We start from the raw sequence: 25960 nt of genomic DNA, 5'->3' as shown, positions 1-25960 counted from the left end.
GCTATTCACTGACTATCTGAAGGCATTTTAATGCAATTTTTGCAAATAGCTTAGAAGAATCAAGAACAGAAAACCACTTCTTCCTAATTAAAATATGCATTTTGTGAACATACACATATGCCACTGAAATTAAGATAAAGCAATGCATCATATTTCTGAGGTAAGACCATTGGCTAGCTACTCAACCACAATAATTCACACATCTACAAAATTAGCTCACCTTGTCCACAACTAAAACAAAAAAATTGCATTGTAAAAAAAAAAAAAAGGGGGGGTTGAAACCAAATGCAGGCTTAATATATATGCAGAGCTAAATTGCTTTATGAAATAAGGTTCTGTCATCAAAAGGACATTAAGGAGCAATATAGTACGTTTCTGGGCCAGATTCTCATCTCAAACTCGACAGGAGTTGGTGTTGTTGAGTTTTGGAGACTGTAAATATCCATAATGATTTTTCTGAATTAAAGATGTCATAAAATGTAAAATAATTCTTCATTAGGTTTCCATTAAAAGAAAACATGAGCTGAAATTCTGGTCTTTTATATAAGATTGTTTCTTTTGTTATCATCAGAATCCATTTCATTCACCAGTTGTTCTATAGACAACTGAATGGCATTCTTGACAAGCGAGGAAGCAGTTTCTATTAAAAGCTTCTCATACTGTTCAGAAGTTCTGCCCTCAAAACCATTAACCCCTTTGGATGACACAGCATTAGAAAATGGCTCACTTTGCTGATTTTCCACCGATATGAAGAATTTCTTAGGGACATTTTTGGATTTCTTTACGTCAAATTCGCTGACTTCAGTGTCTGTGACAATAATAGCAATCGGTTCCATCCTTCTGCTTTCTTCTAATGGGGGCATCTTCGGACCTCCTGTATTTTCTTCAAAAGCGGATTTCCTGAAGCACAATATGGTGTCTTTTGACTTGTTCTTTTCTGAAGCAGTCACTCCATCTTCATGTTCTTTCTCTTTTGGCTTCTGTTCTGTGACATCCTTCAATGTTTCTTCTGTGATCTGTGTCTCTGGGGTTGCAGGTGCCTCAGTGGGGGTTTCATTGGGTGCCACAACGCTACCAACCTCCGTATTCTCCTTAGGTAGCTGGTGTCCCATTTCTGAAATCTCAGGGAGGCTTCCTCGATGGAGGTTTACAACCTGTTTCTCTTCTGTCTCCTCAATACCTTTTTCAAGGATTAACGCTGCTGTTTGAATGGCACAAGATTCTGTATCAACGCCAAGTTCTATGGAAGCCACGTTCTCCCCAGAAGAGCTGATGTGACTAACTTGTGGCACGCTTACACTATCTGCCTGGGAGCTACCACCACTTACGTCTGCAATTAATTTATCCTTTACAGCTGGAGCATCCTGAGGACTCTGAATCTCTGTACCTAAACTGTCTGTAACTTCCTTTACTTTCATATTGCATTCAGATTCTTCAATAATTTGGGAATGGCTGCATTTTTTCTTGCTTCTCGAGAGTTTTATGCAGGGGATTTTAATCCTGGATCGAGCCGTTTTCTTAGCAAGTTTGGTGTCATAAGTGTTTTCTGTAGGTTGTGCTTTAGCATCTAAGGGGACTTCTTTCTTTGAAGATTTTGACCTTTTCCGACGAGTGACCAAGCGTCTGATTGCTGCCCATGTCCCCCCTGGTGACTGAAACTGATCTGAAGCTTCCACTTCTGTGGGATCCTTGGCGCCACACGGACCAGTGTGACGGAGTGCTTTTTCGGAACAATTCTTTGACTTCAAAGCTTTGGCTGATTTCTTTCTTCTTTTAAAACAAATCATGGATGCTTTTTCAACCTGCTCCTCATGCTGAGGACTTATCTCTATAGACTCCTTCTCATCCTTGCTTTCTACCTGAATTTCCGCCACCGTTGATTCCATTTTTTGCAACACACTCTTTCAGTCTCTAGAAAACAATATTTGCTCTTCTTTTATAGCCTTTTATGGGGAAAATATTGATACAAATATCATCCCAAAGGGCAGGGGATTCTTTTGTTCGTTTTTTATTTTATCCCTTTTATGAGTAGACGTGGGCTTGTTTCCACACAGATGTTTTTAGTGGTTCTTTCTGGGTAAAAAAAGTCCAGGTCCTCTTTTGTTGGTAGTTCTACTTTCTCCATGAAAGCAAGACCTTTCTAGTTGGGCTTCTTTGTTTCTTTCTTTCTTTTTTTTAAAGAGCTCTCTTCTGTACTGGTATGATCAGCCTGAAAAGGAAGAGAAAGTAGTATTTCATTTCACTGTTTTCTGTAGATGCTTCTGTTAAATAGCTCTATTTCTACCATATGGTTCTATTGTGAAAGCTGATGGCAGTGATGGAAAAATAAAAACAAATTGTCCCTTTTTGCCATGAACAAAAAGTTTTTCCCTGTTCTTTAAAAAAAAATTCCTTCCTTTTAATATGTTATACAAAATTTAGTGATGTATAGTGGCATTATTCTAATTATTTAATTTTCATGAGGTGGATGCTGATAGACATATAGAAAAGATGGCACTCAGACTCATTTCCTTATGAAATGTGTGTTCCCTAATGGAGATTATAAAGGCCTTATTTTTCTCTGTGAAAAAAAAAGGACTATTTTTAAAGGAAATTAGAATTCTTCCCTTTCTCCTAATTCTCTACTCCTGCTTGGTTTTGAGTGTGTATATATAGAAAAATCAAACTTTTCTACCATAAAGAACATAATGAAATTCTAAGTAGGTTCTGGGCAAAATGACCTGTTTTGAAGAATTAATCTGTTTTTGTTGTTTGGTCATTTCTGACTCTTTGTGACCCCATTTGGGGTTTTCTTGGCAAAAATACTGGAGTGGTTTGCCATTTCCTTTTCTAGCTCCTTTCACAGATGAGGAAACTGAGGCAAACAGGGTTAAGTGGCTTGCCTAGGGTCACACGTTAGTAAGTGCCTGAGGCCAGATTTGAACTCAAGAAGATGAGTTTTCCTGAGTTGTCCCTCATTAATCTGTAGTAGCCCTGTTAGTATAAATCTTACATGCTTGCTTGGGGCTACCTCCATTATAGAGTAATCATAAAATAGCTGTCAATGGTGAGGGAAGTACGTTTTTTAAAAGCAGGTTATTTTGGACCACCTCTTTCTGGGTATAAATGGGTTGGTTCTTCATTGTTTTTTTTTCTTCCTATTTTATTATTAGCATTTTAAAGTTCAATTCTGATGCTCACTTGAAAGCCGCCCGCTGAAATAATGCACTAGAAACAGAACATTTAAGAGTGATTCCACTCCATGAGAATAGTGTGACACAAGTAAAGAGAGAAAGTGTGCAAAACGTTCATCAAAATTTGAACTCAGAAAGATGGGTCTTTCTAGTTCCAAGCCCAGCACCATCCGCTGTGCTACCTAGCTGTCCTATCACTATGGTAATACATGTATATAATTTACAAATAAGTAAACATACACATACTGCATGATCAAAAAGGTTTTGCCGGTAGAGGTGTGTGAGCATAGAAGTCAAGAGACCATTGTGCTAAACAACCTCATAATTTGCAGAAAAGGTGCCACCTGCACCGTAGACTTTCCCCATCCAGGAGTTCCTTTTATCACTGAAATCACAGGTTCAGTCCTATCCAGTTAGTAAGTTCATGATTTTTAAGAAATTTTAAAAGAAGTCTTACGTGATCATGGATTTGGAGCTGGAGGGGTTGTTAGCGATTATCTGCTCCAACCCTCCCGTTTGACAGAGTAGGAGACTAAGGCTCCGATTGTCTGTCTTGTCCCCGGTCACAAAGGCAGTCGGCAGACATTTGTTAAGTGCCCACTTTGTGACAGGCAGCGTGCTAAGTGCTAACGATACCGAACAACAAGGACGAAAACCAACAGCCAAAGACGCCCAAACCCAGTGCCAGCTTCTCAAGAAGCTCAGTCTTTTAGGAGAGACAGCATGCAAACAACGATACAGAGCCAAGATACACATGGGATACACATCAAGGGAGGCTGAGAGGAGATCAAACCCCGGTACCGTCGATCCAAACTTGAGTATGCTTTCCACTAGATCACACACTGTTCCTTTCTTTACCTGCTATTTAAATTATTTTTGAAAATCTTCTTTACAGAAAGGCAATAACCTTGCAAGCTGTATCTTCCCACTGACACAGTAAGCAATCCCCCTTTTCCTTGTACAGTGTGCTGCCTGTAGCACTGCATTAATCAGAAACCAGTTACAAGGTTCAGAAAGATGTCTCAGCATGAAGAGATCCTATAGCTTCCTGGCTTTCTTACCATTCATTCTGGTTAGCCTACTGGCTGTCATTTCTCTCTTTCTTTTTTCTTCAAATAATCAGTTTATCAGCAGCTTTTTGTGAAACCATTAACTATCTGAACTGGCAAGTGACGTTGGAGGTCATTTAGATCATTTCACAGGTGAAAGCATGGTCTAATGAAAAGAGACTTAGGGTCAGAAGACTTGAGTTCAAATCCTACTCTCGACACCACCTATTCAACCTTAGACTGGTATCTGAGATCCCCTTCTACTCTAGCTCTGTGATTCTACAGCTTGTGTAAAGTCACAGAGCCAGTGTGATACACAGCCAGGAAATCACCTGACTCTCAGCCCAGTGCTATAACCACTCTATCACATTGTTTCTTATGGGAGCTTTGTTTTCCATTTACTCTCTGGAAGAAAATGTGTTCACACCTGCACAAAGTTTCCCTGCTTCACCTCCCCCCCATCCCTTACTTCCTTCAAACAAAGAGGGTGAAGATGGTGAAGAATCTGTTTTTCTTTTTCTTTCTTTCTTTCTTTTTTTTTTTAAAGATAGAACCTCACTGATCCATAGGGAAAAAATAGTGAAAGCACTATTAAAAGGCAAATTACAATTAACCTTGTGGAAAGAAAAATATGAAGCATTATAGGATCACAGATTTAGAACCGGAAGGGACTTCACCTTGGTCCTTCCAAAGTCAGAACAGAGGGCCTAAAACTCCATCCAACAAACACAAAAAACATATTACAATGCACAGTAACAGGTGTTCTCTTCCGATGCTACTAAAGAATTCTGATCAAAATGAATTTCTATCTAATGATGTAATTATAATTTTCTCAGTTCCAGTCAACTCCACCTGAACATGAGTGTACAAAATAGAATACACTTTTAAAAATGAGATGCAGTACAACACAGCTGATCAAGCATTGCCCTGCAAACTAGCTACAGTGACAATGTCACATATTTTCCAAAAAGAGGATTGTGGTAGAGGGAATCCCAATCAAACAGACAAAGATTCTACAAAGCTGTGATAAAATGGAGGCAGGTCCAACAATCTGGGGTCTTTTCTAGGGGCAAAATTCCTACTGGGTAGGAGGGCATTTACCCTTACCCATAGAGGGGGGCCTCTCTAAGGATATTTCACCATCTCCCTCATTAACTCTATATAGCCTGGGAAGTAGAACTCCCCACCCACTCTATCTCCCACAGGAAGACCGTCACATGTATTCTTTGCCACCCGCCCCTGAAACCTTTGGTGCCCTCAGCTCCTTACTTACCTACTCAAGGGTGGTCATGGTCCTTGGAAACTCACGTTTCAGAGCCCGGCCAGCGCACGGTGGGCACACGCCGTCTTTGAATCCAGATTTTCTGCTGCCACTTCAAACTCCTGGATCCTGGAGAGCTGCACTTGAGAGTACCCGGAGAAACACCCCGGGGCTCACCCCTTTTGCCTTTCCCAAGGCTACAGACGCCTTTCCAGTGGGAGCGGGAAGCTGAACCCACCACCGTACTGCAGCCCTGGACAGATGTGCAGCTCGAAAACGGGTTACGCCCCTTCCCCAGCTCGCTGCCGCGGAGCTAGCCCAGGCAGACTGGCAGGAGGCAGCTCCAATAGATGGGGAGCCTGCCCAATTGGAGGGGGCGGCAGCCTCAAGTGTAGAGGCGGCAGGGCTTGCAGCAGGAGGGTAGGACGAGGGAGGGAGAGAAGGAAGGAGACAAGGAGGGAAGGACGGCAGAGGGTGGGAGAGCCCTTTTTTCGGGGGCTAGGATCAGCTCCGGCAGAGGGGGAGTCAAGGGAGCGCTGGTGGTGATGGGGTTGAGGATGGGGATGGGGATGGAGGTAAGGATGAGGCTGGGGATGACGAGGGGCCGAGACTTCTCCCCTGCACTAAGAAGTCACCTCAGACTAGTGAGACTGACATTCAAGTCATCTACAGGGGAGACAGCGGACACTAGAGAAGGGGCGTGGAAAGAGAGCCTCCATGAGAACATGAGAACGCCCCTCAAAACAAAGAAATGGAAAAGACCCTTCTGGGAGGCTGAATTTATTGCTCCTTTCCATATAGGCTCTCTAAGGGAGGGGGAAAAAGATAAGGTGAGATGAAGACGAAGGAAAGATGTGGCAGGAAGGTGAGATAAAACTGGATGATGGATTTGTACAGGCGCCTGGCACTTAACATGCCGCAAGAGCATGTGACTTGGCAAGAAATAGAGAGCCCCTGAGAGCTCAGCAGGAAAGTGGTCTGTACTAATATAATCAGGAAGGTAGTTGTAGGCAACAGAGAATCCATGCGTGCCATATTCTTCTGCTGTCACTTAACCAACCAAGCAGCCAGTCAACGACCAGTAAGCATTTGTTACGTACCAGGTACTGTTCTAGGCGATGTAGATACAAGTATAAAGAAGGAAACATTCCCTACTTTCAATGAGCAAGTCATTTTTTTTATATGTACAGCATAAGCACAAATATATTCCAAGTCACTAAATACCAAGTAGTTTGGGAGGTGAGGCAGTAGCAGTCAGCTGTCAGGAAAGGTTTTATGCAGAAGACAGTGCCTGAGCTGAGTTTTAAAGACAGAGACAGGTAAGGAGGAAGCATCTTTTAGATACGCAGCATGGTCAACGCAAAGGGGCTGAGGGAGGAGATGGAATGTTATGAGCAAGAAGCAGAAGGAAGACCAGATTGGCTGGATTGCATTTACTGTCAGAATTGCTACCGAAACCCCTATCTTCTGACTCTGAAAGCATCTTTCTTCCCACTACACCAAGTGCTGTGTGATAGCTTCTTGAAAAGCTGAAGCGCCCTGGGGCTGAAAGCATCAATTCCCATTTTTGTTTTATATAAGATCCACTGGACTGCGGACAAGAAACACAGTCTAAAGGGTCATCCGTAGATTTCACGGGCCATCCATTCCCAACTCCTCATCCAAGTCCCATCCTGATTATCATTTAGCAAAATGGGAACTACAAACCCTTGCTAAGCTATTCTGCAAGGAGGGCATCTTCTGTGTTGGGCTCTGAGATTCAAGAAGGTATGAGACACAGCACCTGTCCTAGAGGCATCCTATGGCTTTGTTAAGAAAGCTAAGGATACTCTACTGAGTGGAACGGGGAAGAAAACAGGCCCAGAACTGTAATTAGGGAAAGCAGCTGAGGCTTTCCCCCAGGGCCATCTGAAATTTAGGGGTTGCTGACAGTTCTTGCTTGCCTTTCTTGTCTAGTTAGTAAGAGTAATTAAAATAGGATGCTACCAGGTCAAGATTTCCTGCCTTTTGGCTGTATCCCAGGTGAACATCTCTGCAGCCTGCTCCCCTCCCCTATGGGCCTCCAAGCAAATTCCTGGAATCTTTTTCCTCTGTCGCTGCATGGGATGGTACCCCTGGCTTTATCATCCTTTCCTCCAAGAGAACTGGCCTTGCACTAAATTTTCATCTGGGATTTAGGGCTTGGAATGGTACCCACCCTTTCAGACAACCTGTGCCAAGGACAGGACTTTCCCACATTCTGCACAAGGCAATGAAACTAATAATCTTCAAATGAGGTAGCTGAAGGGCCGACACAGTTAACTTTAATACTCTGACTTACAAGCAATAGTTCCCCACTGCATTTTCTTACTCTTTTCTTGGATGATCTATGATTTCATCCAAATGAATATTTTTTTCCAACAGCGCGGATGGCAAATCATCCACGCTGTCATCCGTACAGCTAGTGTCCATGTCATTCTATAAATCCTTCATGGGGGAAGGGTAGAGCACGAACAAGAGAATACGAGCACCGTCCACGGGTTATACTGAGTTCTTATTACGTGACTTTCTTGCCTTTTTCTCATAATTTTCACATATCTCCAAGGAGCTATCCTTGATGTTTCTTTTAGCTTGCAATTTTTCATTAGCACCATGTTGCTGCCCACTCATGCTCACCACGTACCTCTCCATTACACTCGGGTTGGCTTGCAACTAATTCTTCAAAGACTGTGGTATATTATGACTCATAGGCATATAGAATCACTAGAAGATATTAATTTTAAAAGGCCTATTTCAGGAAGAAGCTTACGGCCATTAAGTGCACCCTACAATTTCTCAAATGTAATATACCCTGATCTAATGAATTCTGGGTGCAATTCACGATTTCTATCTGCTTTCAGTCAATTAGTCTATCAACCAACAAGCATTTCTTAAATGCCTGTGTACCAGGTACTGTGCCAAAGCACTGGGACTACAAAAGAAAATTAAGCAGCCCCTGCCCTGAAGAAATTTACACTCCGTTTAGGGGATGAGGATGAAACGTTAAGTATATGCAAAAGAAATGAAGTATGATGAAGGATAGCAGGGTGGGGAGGATGATGGTCAAAAAGGCCTCATCTAGGAGGTGAGGCTTGAGATGAGCTTTGAAGGAAATTAGGTATTTCTAAGACGTGGGGCAGCTAGGTGGCAAAGTAGATAAGAGTGCCAGGCCCAGGGGCAGGAAGACTCATCTTCCTGAGTTCAAATCCGGCCTCAGACTAGCTGTGTGACCCTGAGCAAGTCACTTAATTCTGATTACCTCAGTTCCTCATCTGTAAAATGAGCTAGAACAGGAAATGGCAAAACACTCCAGTATCTTTGCCAAGAAAACCCCAAATGGGGTCATGAAGAGTCAGATACGACTGAAACAACTGAACAAGAAGGTGAGGAGGGATGAATTCCAGGGAGGGAGGGCAGCCTGTAAAAAGGCAGAGACATGAAATGGACTATCCTGTGAGTGAAACATCTACGCCAACTTCACTGGCTTGGAGTGTGTTTTTTGTATTTTTGTTTTGTAGGGGGGGAGGCTAGGCAATGGGGTTAAGTGACTTGCCCAGGGTCACACAGCTAGTAAGTGGCAAGTGTCCAAGACTGAATATGAACTCAGAAGTCTCCCTGACTCTAGGGCTACTGCTCTATCCACTGTGCCACCTAGCTGCCCCTGGAGTGTGAATGAAGGGGAGTGAGGTGTACTAAGTCTGGAAAGGGTAAGCTAGGGCCAGATTATGAAGGGTTATGTAAAACACAAGAGGTTGCATTTTATCCTAAAAGCAAGAAGAAACCTGCTGAGGCTTAGGCAGCTTTAGACCTGTGTTTGGCTGTTGTGTGGAAAATGATTTGGAAAGAGAAGACGCAGGGGCACCCGTGAGGATTTGGCAGTAGTCTAAGAGGTGAAGGGTCTCAGAAGAGGCAGTGGGCATGTGAGTGGAGTGGTGTCACATGAGATGTGATGGAAGTAGAACTGACAAAGAGGGTCTAAAGTAAGGTTCAAGTTGGCATCATATAGAAGATGGCTCCAAGGTTGTGAACCTGTATGATTGGAAGAATAACGATGCCCTCAACTGAAATAGGGAAGTTTGGAGAACTAGGGGAAACATTTATTGGACATGTTGAGTTTGAGAGGCCTAACCTAGTCAGGCAGTTGGTGATGCAAAAACAGAATTTAGGAAGAGGATTGAATATTCATAATTTGCAGTCATAATTGAACCCATGGGAGTCGATCAGGTCACTGAGAGAGAATGTGGAGACGAAGGTCCAGTATAGAGCCTTGGGTTTTAATGACAGGGGAAAGAAGAATGGATGATAATCCAGAAAAGAGAGGGCACTGAACGTAGACAGCTTTTCCTACAAGTCTGGCGGTGAAAGGGAGGCGAAATATAGGATACTAGAGAATCCAATCCACAGAGTCTTGGGGGCAGCAACGTATTTGGGCAGGCACAACAAATCAAAGCCTCAGCACAGCCCTCATGGAAATGAGAGGAAGGGAGCTAGGCTGTACCTCTGAATTAGACAAATTTAAGAATTTATATAAATACTAGCTATTGTTATTATTCTTTACTAAGCGTATAACTACTCAGAAAGCATCGTGTTATTAGTGCTTTTTGAGGCAAATGTCATCAATGGCAACACTCATAGCAAAAGCCTGCATACTTTGTGTTCGAGGTGAAATCCAAATGTTTTTTGGCATTCCCCATGTTTGGGGTTACCTACGAGCTTCTGTGACATGAACTGGCAGCTAGGTGGTGAATGCAGAGAGTACTGGACTTCAAGTCAGGAGTAAGGAAGACCTGAGTTTGAATCTTGCCTCAGACGCTTATTAACTCTGTGACCTGGCAGGTGTCCTCATCTGTAAAATAAGGATAAATAATAGCACCTACCTCCCAAGATGGTTATGAGGATCAAATGAGGTCACATGTAAAGTGCTATATAAATGCTATCTCTTATTAGATTTTTATTATGTATTAAAAGTGTTACAGGGCACCTGGGTGTTACAGTGGATAGAGCCCTAGCCTTGGAGTTAGGACCAGTCTGAGACACATAACATTTACTAGTTGGGTGACCCCAGAGCAACGGGTTAAATCCCTGACTGCCTCACCAAAAATATAAAAAGTTATTCTGCAGATCTGAGGCTATTTGGGCATCTCTTCTACAATGTTTCTGACCCTGATAACTTCAGTGTCATTTATTTTGAGAGAGATGAGAAGCTGCAGATAAATTATGGGCGTCAAGAGTTTCTCTGGCAATGCGTGGTATGGTGGAAAGAATCCTGGACTCAGGAGACCCAAGTTCTAGTGATGGCTTTGACCCTAACTCTATGTATGATCGTGGACAAGCCACGTCTTCTCTTGAAGCCTCAGTTTTCTCATTTGTAAAATGAGGGAGTTGGGTCAGATGATCTCAAAGGTCCTTTCTAATTTTAATATTTTGGTTATGAGACAAAAATAAGTAATAACAACTTTAAAGATATTAAAATTATTTTATTTAATTGCATTTCATAAGGACTGATAAAGACACTTCCATGATTTAAGCAAATCTATACATGATAATTAATATTAAGTCAGGCACTACAAATGCAGGTTTCTGGGTAAACTTCCAATGTAGCTCCTGGAAGATACACCTAATCTGTAGAGGAAAAGAGAAATTAAACTAATAATAATCATTATTCATTGTTGCCGAACATCACAATAAGAAATCTTTAATGTTCAAGAACCTTCATAAAAATGGAGGACTCCTCTTTGAGTATAACTTACCAATTCAGAACAATCCATTCACTTGTTCCGATACAGGATCCAAGTCAATGTCATAAAAACAGGGCCTCGTCGGGAGGCCAGGCATTGTACTCATCTAAGGAACAAGGCAGAATTGCAAAAATGAGCAATCTAACCTTAACAACCCTGCCTTTACCTTCCTCATATAGAGCAGAACCAAGGCACAAAGTCATATGGTGATTTTTCTCATTGTCAGTCAAGGGAGCAGACATAACTAGTTATGGAACTTCCCCTAAGAAGCCATTAGATATCATACCACTTAAAAAGTCTACATCATAGAATTACGAATATTAGAACTGGAAATGACCTTCAAGTTCATCAAGTCCAATGCCCTCATTTTTTAAGTGAGGAAACTGGAGGGTTTCATAACCAGTTAGTAAGAGCCAGGGCTGTGATTCTGGTTTCTTTACTTTTAGTGCAATGTTCTTTTTATAACACCAGACTGGCTTTTTGCTTTATATTTGAGTATTTTAGTAATGCCTTTTGCCTTTACAGAACATTAATTTCTGAATATATTCCCCCATCTACCCCTACACCTTGCAAGCCTTTTCTTGTAACAAAGATGAAGAACAACAACAAAAACAGTTCAGCAAAACCAACCAACACATTCCATACTAATAGTCCCCTATTCCCTCACCAAAGAAAGGAGGAAAGTACATTTTATCTCTTCTCTGGATCCAAGCTTGGTCATAAAATCCAATTTCATTTTACTGTTCTTTCCATTTACACAGTTGTACTCATTGTATATACTGCTTTCCTGCTTTTGTTTACTTTGTTCTGCACTGGTTCATTTGTGTTTTTCCATGTTTCTCATATCTGTCACTTCCTATGCCACAATAATGTTCCCTTACATCCATGTACTACCCCAGTATCTAGCCATTCCTCAATCAACGAATACAGTTTTTAATTTCCAGGTCTTTTTGACCACAAGACCTACAGTTGGGAATATTTTGGTATGTAGGGGACCTTTCTTTTGGCCTTTGACTTCCCTGGTGTATATGCCCACCGGGGGAATCTCTGGGGATGGATATTTTAGTCACTTTTTTCTGGATTATTCCAACTTGTTTTTGAGAATGGTCGGATCATAGGCTAAGAGTATGTCACGTGTGTCTTCCAGAAATGCCATCAACATCAACTACAACTATCTTTTATCTTTGCCATTTCTGCCTCCTATCACTTAAAAGGAAAAAACACTGAAAGCCCTCCACCCTATATAAATTTGTAATTCTTATAATTAACCCAATCAGCATTAGACCTGTAAGTAAGACTGCCTTTCAGGTTTTCAACAAAATTAAAGAACTGGATTCATGAAACTGTTCCGTGTAATGGTTTCTAGCATGGAAGTGAACAAAGATATCGGCTCAACAAGAGTTGAATAAGCAAAGTCTGAAAAGGATTCAATTGTCTTACTTAGTTTAAACAAAGTGGAATGAGAAGGGTAAAAGGTTTTTTTGTTCCCTCCTTTTTTTTTTTTTGAAGAATGGATTAGTCTCAGTAGGCAGATTTTCTAATTTACTTCCAAAACTGAATATATACCTTGGCAATAATTCTTCAAGACTTATGTGTATTTGAGCAAAAGCCTTTTTTTTTTAACAGAACATATAGTTTTACTGTCAATGATCTTACTAGTTTAAAGTGAAGAGATGCCATACCATAAATACATTATTAAAGCATTGAGGCTTTGCTTTTATTTCCATTTAATAATAATAATACCTTTTTTTGGTTGGATAGGCAGGGAAATCAGGTTAAGTGAAAATCAAAGAAGCTTGGCAAATCCAACTTCTACACAGTACATTTTGATTTTTATAATTTTTTGTATAATGACAAAATATGCAAGTGCTACTTTAAATACAGATTTGAAAACAAGACATTTGAAGAGGAATTTCTTAAAACTGACAAGTGGGAAAATATACTTAAAGTTGAATGATCTTCTATAATACAATGCAATTTAAAAACTATCATCTAATGTTGACATTTCTAAGCACAGCTAGGTCCCGATTACTGCTGATAATGAATCCTGGGAGGTGGTCACGTTACTGGAATTTGTACTACTCCAAGATATAATTAAGTAAAATATGGCAATTGGTTCCAACCCAATGGAAATATGCAGTGCAAATTCAAATGATGAGACCGCTCCATGGGATTCATTATTTGAACTAACTGGGATCCAATGGGATCAGCTATACTAATCAGCAATTCCTGAAACACAATCTAGGAACCCAAGAGTCCTCCAAAGTTAGCATCTGGTGCCAAATGTTATGACCAGAAGTTAAAATGATATGAAGCTGGAGTTTAAGGTGAAAGGGGGAAAACAGCACCAATCAGAAAATAAAGCTGTAAAGATCAGCAATTATATAAAGACAGGAAAGACACAAAGATGTTACAAAAGTAAAACTGAAAGAGAACAGCTCATATAAATGTCAAAACATATAACAGTATAAATGTTAAAACAATCCACAGGACTTTGTGAGGTACCCAAGACATCCCTCTGGTAAAAAGTAGTCAATCTGAAGAATAAAGGACAGGAGTTCTGATGGAACCACAATGGCTGGAAGAAGCCTTTCTGGGAAGTCTGTTACTTGATATCTTCACGAAGTGTTCCTAGGTGACAGGTAATTCCATAATGGAATTCTCTGAGTTGTTGCTAAATATTGTACACATGTGAATTTTGGAAACAAAATTACTGCTAACTCTGTGTGTGTCCAAGCAGATGAAAAGTTTATAGTCAGTTATAGTCACTACTCACTTAAAGTTTTAAAGTGTATTTGTTGCTACAGCTCTACTGACTTAGACATATAGGGCAAATGGTAAATCTGAAGCAAGGGGTTGCGCAGGCTGTTGTTACTCTTTCCCATCTGGCAGAAGGCTATTTTTACTGGTTTAAACTTCTTTTATTTTATGTCTTTATCTTTAATTCTCCATTAATATTTATATCTTATCTCTAACAATGCAAAATAATATAGTTGCAATAGTTTCATAGCTACTAACCTGAGTTACTTGAAAAGGAAAAATAAAATATATTATTGAGGGTGCCTGCTATTTAATATTCTTATTTTAAAAGATGCTAATTTGAAGCAATTTGGGATTAGGTAAAAAAACAACTAAAATATTCATACCCTTTGATCCAAAGATCCCACTGCTAGGCATGTATCCCAAGGTCAAGGGAGAAAGAAATTTCCCATATATACCAAAATACGCATAACACTAATAGTAGCAGAGACCTGGAAACAAAAGAGTGCCTATCGACTGGAGAATGGCTAAACAAATTGTAGTACATGAATGTAATGAAATTCTATTTATTGTACCACAGGAAACGTCAAATATAAAGATTTTTCACAGAATCAAGGGAAACCTTGTATGAACTGAAGAAGGAAGTAAGATGAAGCAGAAAAACAATATATAAAATGATCACAATATAAATGGAAAGAATAATTCACAAAATTGAATGCTGTATAATTATAATGACCAAGTTTGGCCCAGGAGAAGAGTTGAGAAAATGTACCTCTTTCATTTCATTGCAGAAGTAAAGAACAGCATATACCATCAGAAACGGTTAATATTTGGTTCGTTTTAATGAACTGCTTTCCCCACCCCCCCTTAAAACCTTTTTTGCTGCAAAGAATAGCTTACTGGGTGGTGGGGAGGAGGGATATATTCAGAAATGAATGTGAGCAACTAAAATATGATTAAATTTTATTTTAAAATGTCCATTTAAAATCACCTTCATTTGTTAATACAATTAACTGGCTCAAGCCATTAAGATGGGGGTTAAGCTTGTTAATTCCAGGAGAGGCATCAACACTGTCAGGATATGCCAATGAAAAAAATTCAGTCATCTCTTCCATTTAAAAGTTAATTTGTCTTCTAAAACAGAACTTCTTACCTTTCACTTGTATAATTTAAGTTGACTTAAATATGTCAACTTTTTTGTACAATGTGCTTTATAAATGTGTAAAAGAACTGAATGCATGCTGTGTGGTACCCAAAGGCAGTATGTTCAACTGTGAGACATCAGACATGGCACACAGAAACAGCAATTTAAACCAAGTTAGCTTCAGGCACAATTGTGAATCAGGACTGTGTATTAAGCACCCTCTTTCCCCTCAACCCCTAACTCCCTTTATAAAAAGTTCTCAACTGCTTCCAAGTTAGAAAGAACCAAGAAGACAAACACACTAAAATATAAGTAACTAATTTAATGCCTTATCCCTCCTGGGGTACCTACATTTCAACAAGGACAATTCCCCAATCCAAACGAATAAAATTCTAATGATAGAATTTCGGACTCCTGCCAAGAAACTCAGAGAGATACAGGTAGGGGGTAAGAAATGGAGCCTTCCTGGTGCTCCTAAATAATGCGCCACACCTACTTCTTCTGTGAATAAGGCCCATCTCGAACTCAATCAAAGTCACAATAGAAGTGTGGAAACTGGAAACACACTCCAGGTCACTATTCAGCAGAGGCAGTACTTGCAGCAGCTTAAATAACACCAAACGGAGTACCTCAGCAGGACTAATCATTCTGATAGGTCTAATTCCCATTTCCTCCTCTGGCAACAATGCTTTGGCCCATTTAGCCACTTACTGGTGACTACAGGAACAAACTTCAAATAGGAAGCATAATTACGAACAGCACACCAAGCATGGTTCTCTGTGCAGCACTTACCGTCCCTACCAAAGGGTACAAGAAGCCAGCGCCAACACTGGCCCGGATGTCACGGATTGGCAGAACAAAACCTGTGGGTACACCTTTCTTCTCTGGGTCATGAGATAAGGACAGATGTGTTTTAGCCATGCAGATAGGTAGGTTTCCAAATCCCTAGAGAGCAAGGAGGAAGGTGCGAAGGAATAACCAAGAAAAGAAATGTTGATATGAACTGAACAAAACAATCATTTAAGCACTGTAACTGTAATGATCTTTACATTTCTTTCTAAAGCCAAATGACTTTAATTTCTTTTGTATTTATCTGGCAGGACAGAAATAATTTCTACCTCAATGACAAGTATCTTCTGCCTAGTTATCAAAGACTAAAAATATCTCAGGCACTAGTTGGACGAGAGATTAAAACACTTAGAAATCTAAAACACGGCTAAAGAGTTTTGTTTCAAGTATTTAAATGATATAGTTTGGAGCAGCTGTATTGATAAGGCAAAAGATACAACATTTTGCCAGTGCTTTCCATATTTTTCTGACACACATCCATAATACATAGTGTGCCCACCATGGGGAAAACCTGAATGACCTTTCAATTAAAGCACAACACTCTTAAGAAGGAAGACATTTCAGGGCAGAATTGGCCAGGGGGGCGAGGATTGAAGCAGAGGAGGAAGGAGGGAAGTCTCAAAGATGATCTCATCTAAATCTCTCATTTTATAGCTGAAAAAACTGAGGCCCAGAAAAAACAACAACTTCCCCAAGGTCATATAGATACTGGTAAAGCTGGAGCCAGAATTTCTAGTTCAACGCTCCTTCTGCTTTCTCATCAAAGTAGCAAAAAGAAGAATAAAAACCATAAACTCCTACCTGCTTTGTGTAGACTTCGACTTTATGCTGAGCCTCTGGCAATAATTCAACATCATCGGCTCCATAGATTTTCTGTGCAATTATCCTGATCTTGTCTACAACAGGGAGCTGAGGGTGGGTGTATTGGTGAGGAAGGAGAGAGAGAGAGAGACAAGGGAATGATTGTCATATAGTCACTTATAAGAACATTCACATATTGAGGAGAGAGTAAGGCACAAAATATTCCTCTTTTCCAGATATGTCAGATTTTCCAATACTGTTCTACTATTACAGACATTTCTTTTGATACTGAACACAGGAATTACAAGCACAGTAGATGGCATGGAAAATGTCCACCAGAACAGGGGAGGCAATATGGCTCTCTATTCTCATAAGTGATGGAGAACTATAAATACCAAATGTTACATACAAATGAAGTGGCTTTGCTCAACTGGTTTTTAAAAAATTCTTTCTTGGTGACAAGGAAAGGTTCTATGGGATGAGGGCGAGAGACACTGGGGGAAATGTCTGTGGTGTAAAAAAACCCAAAGGCATCACTAAAACTTAAATCCATTAGCACCCTCTGGCTTTTTATTACATCAAATATCAGGATCTCCTAGCCTGCCCAGCCTGCCAATTGCCATCCATCATACTCACTCCATAGGTAATTTGCCTAAATCTGCCCTCAGGTGGGTACCTAGCCTGACCCCTTCCAGTTATACATCTTGAGGCTAAGCCCCTAGAGATGTTGATAACCTACCAGAACTTACTCCTCAATGACAAATAATCTCCATCCCACCATACCCTCTCCATCTCAATGATTCATTCCCCCTTTCTATTCAACCTTTTTTTCTCTCCCCACCTGACCTCTAGCTTACTCCCAATTCCCTTCAATACCTGCCCCAGGCCCCTCCCCACCCCATGCAATGTCCCATTCAAAAGCTCTCCATCCCTTCCACTGTACAATCTTGAATTCCAGCTCCGTAAGTAACAAACTTGCTTTCACCTTAAAACCTTTGTTATCTCACTCCTTCCATCTTCTGGCTCTCACCAAGACCTGGCTCCCTTCTGATGACACAGACACCCTAGCCACACTTTTCCAGCACTGGCTAGAGGTGGGGGACTTGGCATATTCCTTGCTCACCACTGCCACCGAGGTCTTCTCCTTTGAGGTTTACTCAATCCAAATTTGTCACCCCATCAAGATTCTGGCACCTGTTATCTAATCTCCAGGACACTTACGACTTCTTTTGTCAGTGAATATAGTGCCTGGCTCAGTCTTTCTCTCCCGCCTTCACATCAGCCTCCTTCATTTCCCACCTCAGCCACACACGGGGATCTTGATCTTGCCATTACCTAAAATCATTCCACTTCCACGTTCCCAGACCCTGAAATTCCCATGTCTGATGACATCGGTTGTCATTTCACCTCTCCCTCTCCTATGCAACCCCAACTTTGTTCTTCATCTTCCCCATGATTCCCAATCCCTCCACCCTTCTTCCCCGGACATCACCCCTGAGCTGGCTACACTGTCCTCCCTTCTCCATCCATCATGACCCCTTGGTAAACCAGTTGTGTTCTCTGGAGGCCCCAACAAGCCTCAGCCTTGGATTAGTCCCACTATCCACTACCTTCTCTCTTACTCACATGCTGGAGAAAAATCACAAAACTGTGCCCACTGGGTCCACTACAAATTTAGATTACATGATTTCAACTAAGCCCTCACTGCAGCAAGACAGTATTTTCAGTCCTTTATCCCTAATGACGAACTCATCACAGTGGCTTTTCTATACTTTTTACCCTTCTTCAAACCTCTCTTTCATGGCTTTTCTCTCCCCACCTTCCTACGTTGAGACCTCTGCCTCATGTTTTCCTAAAACAAAACAAAAACGATGTCATTTTCCAAGAGCTTCCTCTTTCTCCCTCCTCCTCCTCTCACATCACTCAGAGGCCTTTGGATAGCATTTCCTTCTTCACCCCATCTCACATGAGGAGGGGGTGTTGCACCTTGCCAAGACAAACCTCAGAAGTGATTCTAGTGCTTCCCGTTTTACTTGTCTTCAATCTTTCCCTTTCTACTGACTTCTTCCCTACTGCTTACAAACATGCCTGTGTCTTCCTTCCATCCCTGCTAGCTATCACTCTATTGTTTTTCCTTGAGAAGGCTGTCTACAATTGGTGCTTCTTCTTCTGTTCCTTACATTTTCTTCTTAACTCTCTACAGTCTCTCTTCTGACCTTATTAGTCAATCAAAATTGCTCTCTCCAAAGTCACCAATGATGTCTTAATAGTCAAATCTATTAACTTTTTCTCAATCCTCATCCTTCTTGACTTCTCTGAAGCCTCTAACACTGTAGCCCTAACCTTCAGACTTGCATTTCCAATTGCCCCCTGGGACATCTCAAACAAGATGCCCTGCAGACATCTTAAATTTATCATGTTCAAAATTGAACCTGTCTTTCCCTAAGTCCTCTACTTCTCATCTTTCCTCTGACTGTGCAGGGCACTATCATCTGCTCAGTCACCCAAGTTCTCAACCTAGGTGTCATCCTTGGCTCCTCTCTCTCTTAGCCTCCTCCCCCTCATCCAATCTGTTGCCAAGGCCTATTGATTTTACCTTTGTAACATCTTTTGCGTATGCCCCCTGTATGAAGATAAGCCAGAATGGGAACATGACCTATAACTCCACAAAAAAATGTAAACTACCTTGAGTAGATGTAAAAAGCAAAAGAAGTTCTAGCTATCTCATGGGAAAACTTGCACGTAACTCTGGGCCATCCTGGCACTATGCCTTCTTTGTTCTGTTTCCATATAACAACTGACCTGGCCTGGGCTGGTGCGGGGATCCAAGATATCACTTTGCCTGCTACCCACGACAATGGACCTCTTGTGAGTAAACTCCCTTAGACAACCCAATCAACCTAACTAACCCTAATAAAACCTATTAACTGCCAAGGTGATATGAGCCCTTCTTTCTTTGGTATCGCTTTATTCTCTCGAAGGGAACGCCATCCTACACTTGGCATAATCAGGGCAGGAAAGTCTGTCCCCTTATACTTCTTTCTTTCCTCTGACACTGCCACCATGCTGGTGCAGGCTTTCATCACTTCATGCCTAAACTCCACTGCAGAAGCCTTCTCCTTGGCCCTCCCTTCCTCATATCTCTCCCCTCTCCAGTCAAAATGATCATCTCTGACAATGCCACTCCTTTACCCCCCTCATTCAATAAACCCTGCTGGCTTCCTGTTACCTCCAAAATCAAATACAGAATCATTTGTTTGGCATTCAAAGCCCTTCATAACCTAACCCCCTCCTTCCAGTTTGCCTACCCCAGTGCTGAGCATAATTCCTGGCATATAGTAGGAGCTTAAAAAATGCTTGCTGATTTCATTTTGACCTAGAATGTGTTCTTTTGACATGCTTTATCCTTGACCTTTTTTTTCTCTCCTTCACTGACTGCACCCATTGCCATGGCTCTAAGTCTGTCTAAGTCCTGAGAGCCAGCCCATAGCTGCCCGATGGACAGCTTCCCCTGGATTTATTAACCCAAGTATTTCAAGCTTAACACATCCCAAACTCAACTTACTTTCTCTACAAACCTTGATCATCCTCCCAACTTTTCTTGCTTCTGCTTAAGGAATTCTCCTAGTTGCCCAGGAGAGATCTCTCAGTTCTTTTCAACTCCTTCCCCCTCATTTCCCCATTCAATTAGTCACTACATTCTTGTTGATTCTATCTCTGCCATGCCTCTCCTATGACTCTCTTCTTTTTCATTCACATGACTACTACCCTAATTTAGGTCTTCATTTCTTCTCAACTAGGTTCTTGCAATAGCTTCTAGTCTCTACCCACCACTTTAATTCATCTTATACAGTAATCCCAGAGTACATCTTCCCAAAGGATAGCTCTGATCCTACTGCTTTGCTGATTAAAGAAAATAAAAAGCAAAAACACACAAAACTTTAAAATCTCAGGTCCTTATCCTCGAATGTCATACTTTCTACAATCTATGACCTACTTTTTTTGACCTTATTTCACATTAATGTCTTAAAAGGATTATAAATTAGCCTTAGAGGTCATCTAGTTCATCCTCCTTATGTTACAGATGAAGACAAAGAGTGATTAAGTGCCTCGTCCATGGTGATTTGGCAGAGCTAGGATTCTTCAGACTCGATATCTAGTGTTCTTTTCCAGTATACCAAAATGGCTTCCACAATAAACTAGAAACTTCTTCTGTTTAGTTTTTTTTTTCTTTTTGGTGAGGCAACTGGGGTTAAGTGACTTGCCCAGGGTCACACAACTGAACTCAGGTCCTCCTGACTCCAAGGCCGGAGCTGTATCACTGCGCCACCTAGCTGTCCCCATTTAGCTTTTAAAACCCTATACAATCTGGCCGCAATCCACCTTTCCAGTCTTACTGGACATGAGTACTCTCTATTCCTGTCCTCTGTGACCTTTTTCTCTTTTCCTTACCCATGACACTCTATTTTCTGTCTCCATGCATTTGCCCAGGCTGTGCCCCATGCCTGGCATGCACTCCTCATTGACACCTCATAGGAGTATCTGTCTTCCTTTAAGGTGTAAATCAGACAGCATCTATCTTCTATATAGTGTTGTCTCTCCCAAACTACTGTGTATTTAACTACACTTTCCTGGTGCATGCATATATACATATATATGTATTAGCTTCATATTTACATGATGTATATTTTGAATATATTTGTTGTGTCCCCATTGGAATATAAGCTCACTCCAAGTAGGGACTTTCATTCTTCGTACTTGTATCCCTAGATACAGAAATGTTATTAAAACAGATCTATAAAGGCTGAAAGCATGACATTAAACTGTAATTCAATGAAGGCGTTTCTGTAAGAAGTAGTTTAATAAAGTGTGGTCAAAACAAGACAGACAGAGATCCAGAAGTCTATGGAGGATTAAGGAAAAACAACCATTTAACTAAAGGTTGAGAGGCCGATGGGTTCTTGCTCTTCCTTTCACCCCATTACCACACCCATATGGCACAATATGATCGGTTACTATTCTCTTAGCTTAATGAGGTTTCTCGACACATAAGATGTTGATTACTGCATTCAGAAGAAAAAGGGAGTACCGAAAAACAGAGAGAATTTCTCAATAGTTTCTCCCACCAAACTGTCCTACACAAGTATCATACCTCCAAGTCCACGGTGTAGAAAACAAATACCACCACCACCACCAAAAACCCATCTGAACTATCTAAGGAGGACTAAAATATCATTCTTATGTTCCAAACCAAGCTGCTGAGTATTGGTCTTGTTTTACATCCAGTAATATTCTGAAACATCTGGAACACAGGACTGCAAACAAAACAAGCCGCTCTTGTGAATTAAACTTATTTCATTACAGAGTTTATGCTACAAGAACATGGTTGCGGGGCCTGAGCAAATTTAATTTACTCACTAATGTCAAAAGTGATCAAATTCTGTGGGAGGCAATTCTGTTCTGCACCTGAGGGTTTCACTGAACTCTTGAGATACAGATATATCAGGAGGTGAACTGAAAAGCACACAATTCCTTTCCATGTCAGGCTGGTGGTAAGAAAAAGGTTTTCTATTTTTTAAGGTGCCCCTGGTTGGGCACAGCTACTCATTCTGTCTGCTAGTGGGTATGTATGGCATATGACGCCCAAAGGTCTTACTAAGTACAAAAGACTGAGCTCTAAATGTGACTCTAGGAGAGAAGACCCCTGCTCTAATGGACTATGTGAACAGCAGAATGCCTGTCAGTGGCACAAATGATTCCCCAGACTGACCTGCTGAGTTACTACTCTAGTAGCAGGGATGGAGATCATCTGATCCATCTACTTTCTTCCTATTCTCCTCCATCTGAATAGCAGAGTACATTTACAAGACAGCTAGCTGGCAGTCAGGGAACAACCTGGTCCACATGGGGATCATGGGATGAAGTTAGCAACACTAACACGATACTTGTAACCAATACTCTTACCACCCTGCTGAGTCATCTGCATAATGGAGATGACAGAACAGCAGAACACCCTGGACAGAGCCCAGCTGGTCATTCATGAAGAACCTCGCTTACCTCCACGTCATAGAGGAACTGGAAGTGACTTGGTGCCTGCGATGCATTCTGGACAGCATGAGCGAGGGCAGCAGCTCCCTTCCCTCCTTCTGCCCAGTGAGTGCACTTCACAGCATCAAAGGCTCCTGCTTCCTTAGCCAGACGGACAACTAACTCCACTTCTGCCTCAGTATCAGTCCTGTAAAGACAGCAATCACACAGCCGCCATGTTATGATATGACTAAGGTCATCTTTATGCAGGTTAGACTTTTGCCCATACTTTAGAATGTAAGCTCCTTGAGGGTAGAGATAGTCTTCCTTTTTTACTTCTATTTGTTTTCCCAGTGCTTGGCATAGTGCCTAGCACATACAAAGTTGTCGTTGTTGTCGTTTTTTTGGGGGTGGGTGGGCCAATGGGCAAGACAATAAGGGTTAAGTGACTTGCCTAAGGTCACACAGCTAGTAAGTGTCAAGTGTCTGGATTTGAACTCAGGTCCTCCTAACTCCAAGGCTGGTGCTCTATCCATTGTGCCACCTGGCTCCCCCAAATACTATTTCTTTTCTTTTCTTGGGGGGGGGAAGGAAGAAGGACATTGGGGTTAAGTGACTTGCCCAGGGTCCCACAGCTAGTGTCTGAGGCCAGATTTGAACTCAGGTCCTCCTGACTCCAGGGCTGGTGCCACTTAGCTGCCCCCATAGTAAGCTCTTTATAAATGCTTCTTGACTGACTACTAAATGTAAATTATTAAAAGGGATTAACTGCTACTAAACATAGTAGAGACCTATGACACAGACTTGGAGATGACAAAAGCCAAATACCTTCTGTGAAATATAAGGACCAACTCTAAATCACATGATCCTACAACAGATTTAGAGACAGAAGGGCCCTCTGCTACTAGGCATAGCATCAGCACTTGAATATTCATTTCAAGACTAAAGAATATTCATTTAAAGAACTGGAGAGTGATGGTTAGGTAACAACCCTGGAGTATCACTCCTTCCTCCACATCACTAATACAAAGGGACAACTTTACAGCTAAATTCTATCTTAGAGCTTCAGCTAAGACAATAGACTTCATCTTTTCCATTCATTGGGAGAAGTTTAGCTCTGCAGAGCAAAGGTTCTGTATAATTTAAAAAAAAAAAGCAAATCACTCCCTCCTGGGAGCCTGGTGACAGGAAAACTGAGACAGAAACATGATGTAATTAATCTACAATGCTTTAAGGTAGGTTATTCATTCTTGTCTGAATACGAGGGTCAGGATTTCTACACCCGTGTCTTTTATTCTTTTTAGTTTGGGCATATATTACACCTGACCTTGTGGCAAAATAAAAAACCGTTACGGCGAAGACATTCTGATAACCCCACTATGACCCAAGGCAGGATACATCAATCCTCCTGAAGGCATGTTCCATCACCCAATCTGCTTGCTTTGACATGAGTATCTGTACCTACAAAAGGCAGTCAGGTCCTTCTTGGAGAGTCAGATCACATCCAACAAGACTGCCAGTGAGATTCCCCCCAAAATAGCCTAGTAACCAACCCAACAAGAACATCTCACACTTGTATGCTACTTTAAGGCACAAAGTGCCATCCTCACAACAAACGTGAGATACAAATGCAAGTTATCATCAGCCCCATTTTACATCACACAAATAACTCAATTCATTTCAGGGCAATTTTTTTTTTTGAAGATCTGGGTTTCTCCATGTCAACCAGGCTGGAAGTACAGGGGCTATTCACCTGGCTGTAGGCCAGGTCCCACTACTGATCACCATGGGAGCTTTGACCTGCTCCAGTTTGGTCTTCCTTAGGCAAGCTGGTGGCACCTAGCTCCCAGAGGCTCACCATGTTCATGCCAAACTTAAGTGTGGACATTGGCTTAGCCTATTGCAGCTCACTCCTGAGCTCAAGAGATCCACCAGTCTCACCCTCCTGGTAGCTGGGATTACAGTCATGTGCCCCCACACCTGGCAACTTTCTTTCTTCATTGACTTCTCTTTCCACTTACTTGAATGCATTGACAGCCACTACTACTGGAATGCCAAATATCTTGGCATTTTGAATTTGTTTGCCCAAGTTGCAAAAGCCTTTTTCCAACAGCTCCAGGTTCTGTAAAAGAGTGAAAAATGTTTTACGAAGGCAAGAAAAGTACTGTTGAGGTAGCAGAGCTGCCTTCTTCAAAAGTGCCTCACTGTACAACGACCATTCCAGAAACAAAACAAGTTGCTCTGATGACTGACAATGAGAATAATGATGGTTTTGTACAGGTGAAGTCACAACCAAAGTCCTCATTCATATATGTATACCATTCAGTTACTTCGATTGTGTCTGACTCTTCATGACCCTGTTTGGGGTTTTCTGGGTAGAGATACTGGAGTAGTTTGCCATTTCCTTGTCCAGCTCATTTTACAGATGAGGAAACCGAAGCAAACAAGATTAAATGACTTGCCCAGGGCCACACAGCTAATAAGTGTCTGAAGCCAGGTCTGACTCGTGAAAATGAGTCTAACTCCAGGCCTAGTATCTTTTGTGTCACCCAGCTCATATGTGTGTGTATGTATATTATAAACACATTATATATAATACACACACGTAATAATATATTATACACACATTATAACACATAAATATACATATATGTATATATGTATATGCAAATACTGGACCAGAATGTCCATCATAGGTTCCTCAGAGTAACTTGGACGACAGTAATATAGCCTGACCCCTGTCAGAAAATGTGTCTGACAAATTTTCCATACCTTGGTTCCATTTCTGAAGAGCACTGTTCATACTTAATGAAAACAATTTAAAAGGAAGAAAAAAATCAAATTCTGATTGGAATATTTTCCCCCCTAACTATATGAGCACTCAATTTGTCAAGAATGACCGAGGATGAAGATTTAAATGTAGAGCTTTGCTAATGAAGACATAAATTGAAGTGGCCAGGGTGGTCCTTCTAATTGAGGAAAGAGATCTGTGGAGAGGCAGGAGGGCATAAATTTACCTCCTACACTTCAAATTTACAAAATAGCCATAAAAGACAAATTCAAGCTTATAAGGTTGACCTAAGGGTACAACAGATTTTCAGTGGCCTATTTCCTTTGTTCCAAATGGAACAGGGACGTAA

The 25960-nt window shown here is 41.2% G+C and overlaps 2 protein-coding genes across 5 annotated transcripts in view; both read right to left on the bottom strand.

The window, feature by feature from the left end:
• Positions 1-303: 303 nt before the first annotated feature.
• Positions 304-5791, bottom strand: AKAP5 (A-kinase anchoring protein 5). The gene is made up of 2 exons (XM_021004842.2): positions 5496-5791; positions 304-2209 (listed from the first exon to the last, which is right to left on the bottom strand). Exon 2 carries the CDS (start codon positions 1884-1886, stop codon positions 540-542), a length of 1347 nt encoding a protein of 448 aa, XP_020860501.1. The 5' UTR covers positions 1887-2209; positions 5496-5791; the 3' UTR covers positions 304-539.
• A 5166-nt stretch (positions 5792-10957) lies between these two features.
• MTHFD1 (methylenetetrahydrofolate dehydrogenase, cyclohydrolase and formyltetrahydrofolate synthetase 1) overlaps positions 10958-25960 on the bottom strand; it is a 72457-nt gene continuing 57454 nt past the window's right edge. For all 4 annotated transcript variants that reach the window (XM_021004676.2, XM_021004677.2, XM_021004678.2 and 1 more), the window contains 6 exons: positions 24842-24942; positions 22851-23028; positions 16794-16901; positions 15936-16088; positions 11252-11345; positions 10958-11123 (listed from right to left, as the gene is read on the bottom strand). In XM_021004676.2, the coding sequence (XP_020860335.1) occupies positions 11256-11345; positions 15936-16088; positions 16794-16901; positions 22851-23028; positions 24842-24942 (630 nt within the window). In that variant the 3' untranslated portion in view covers positions 10958-11123; positions 11252-11255. The remainder of the gene's footprint in view (positions 11124-11251; positions 11346-15935; positions 16089-16793; positions 16902-22850; positions 23029-24841; positions 24943-25960) is intronic.

Source organism: Phascolarctos cinereus, unplaced genomic scaffold, assembly GCF_003287225.1.
Source record: "Phascolarctos cinereus isolate Bilbo 61053 unplaced genomic scaffold, phaCin_HiC Scaffold_3;HRSCAF=262, whole genome shotgun sequence".
NCBI classification, from domain to species: Eukaryota; Metazoa; Chordata; class Mammalia; order Diprotodontia; family Phascolarctidae; genus Phascolarctos; species Phascolarctos cinereus.
The sequence above is the reverse complement of the archived record's forward strand: the minus strand, read 5'-3'. Positions and strand labels throughout refer to the sequence as shown.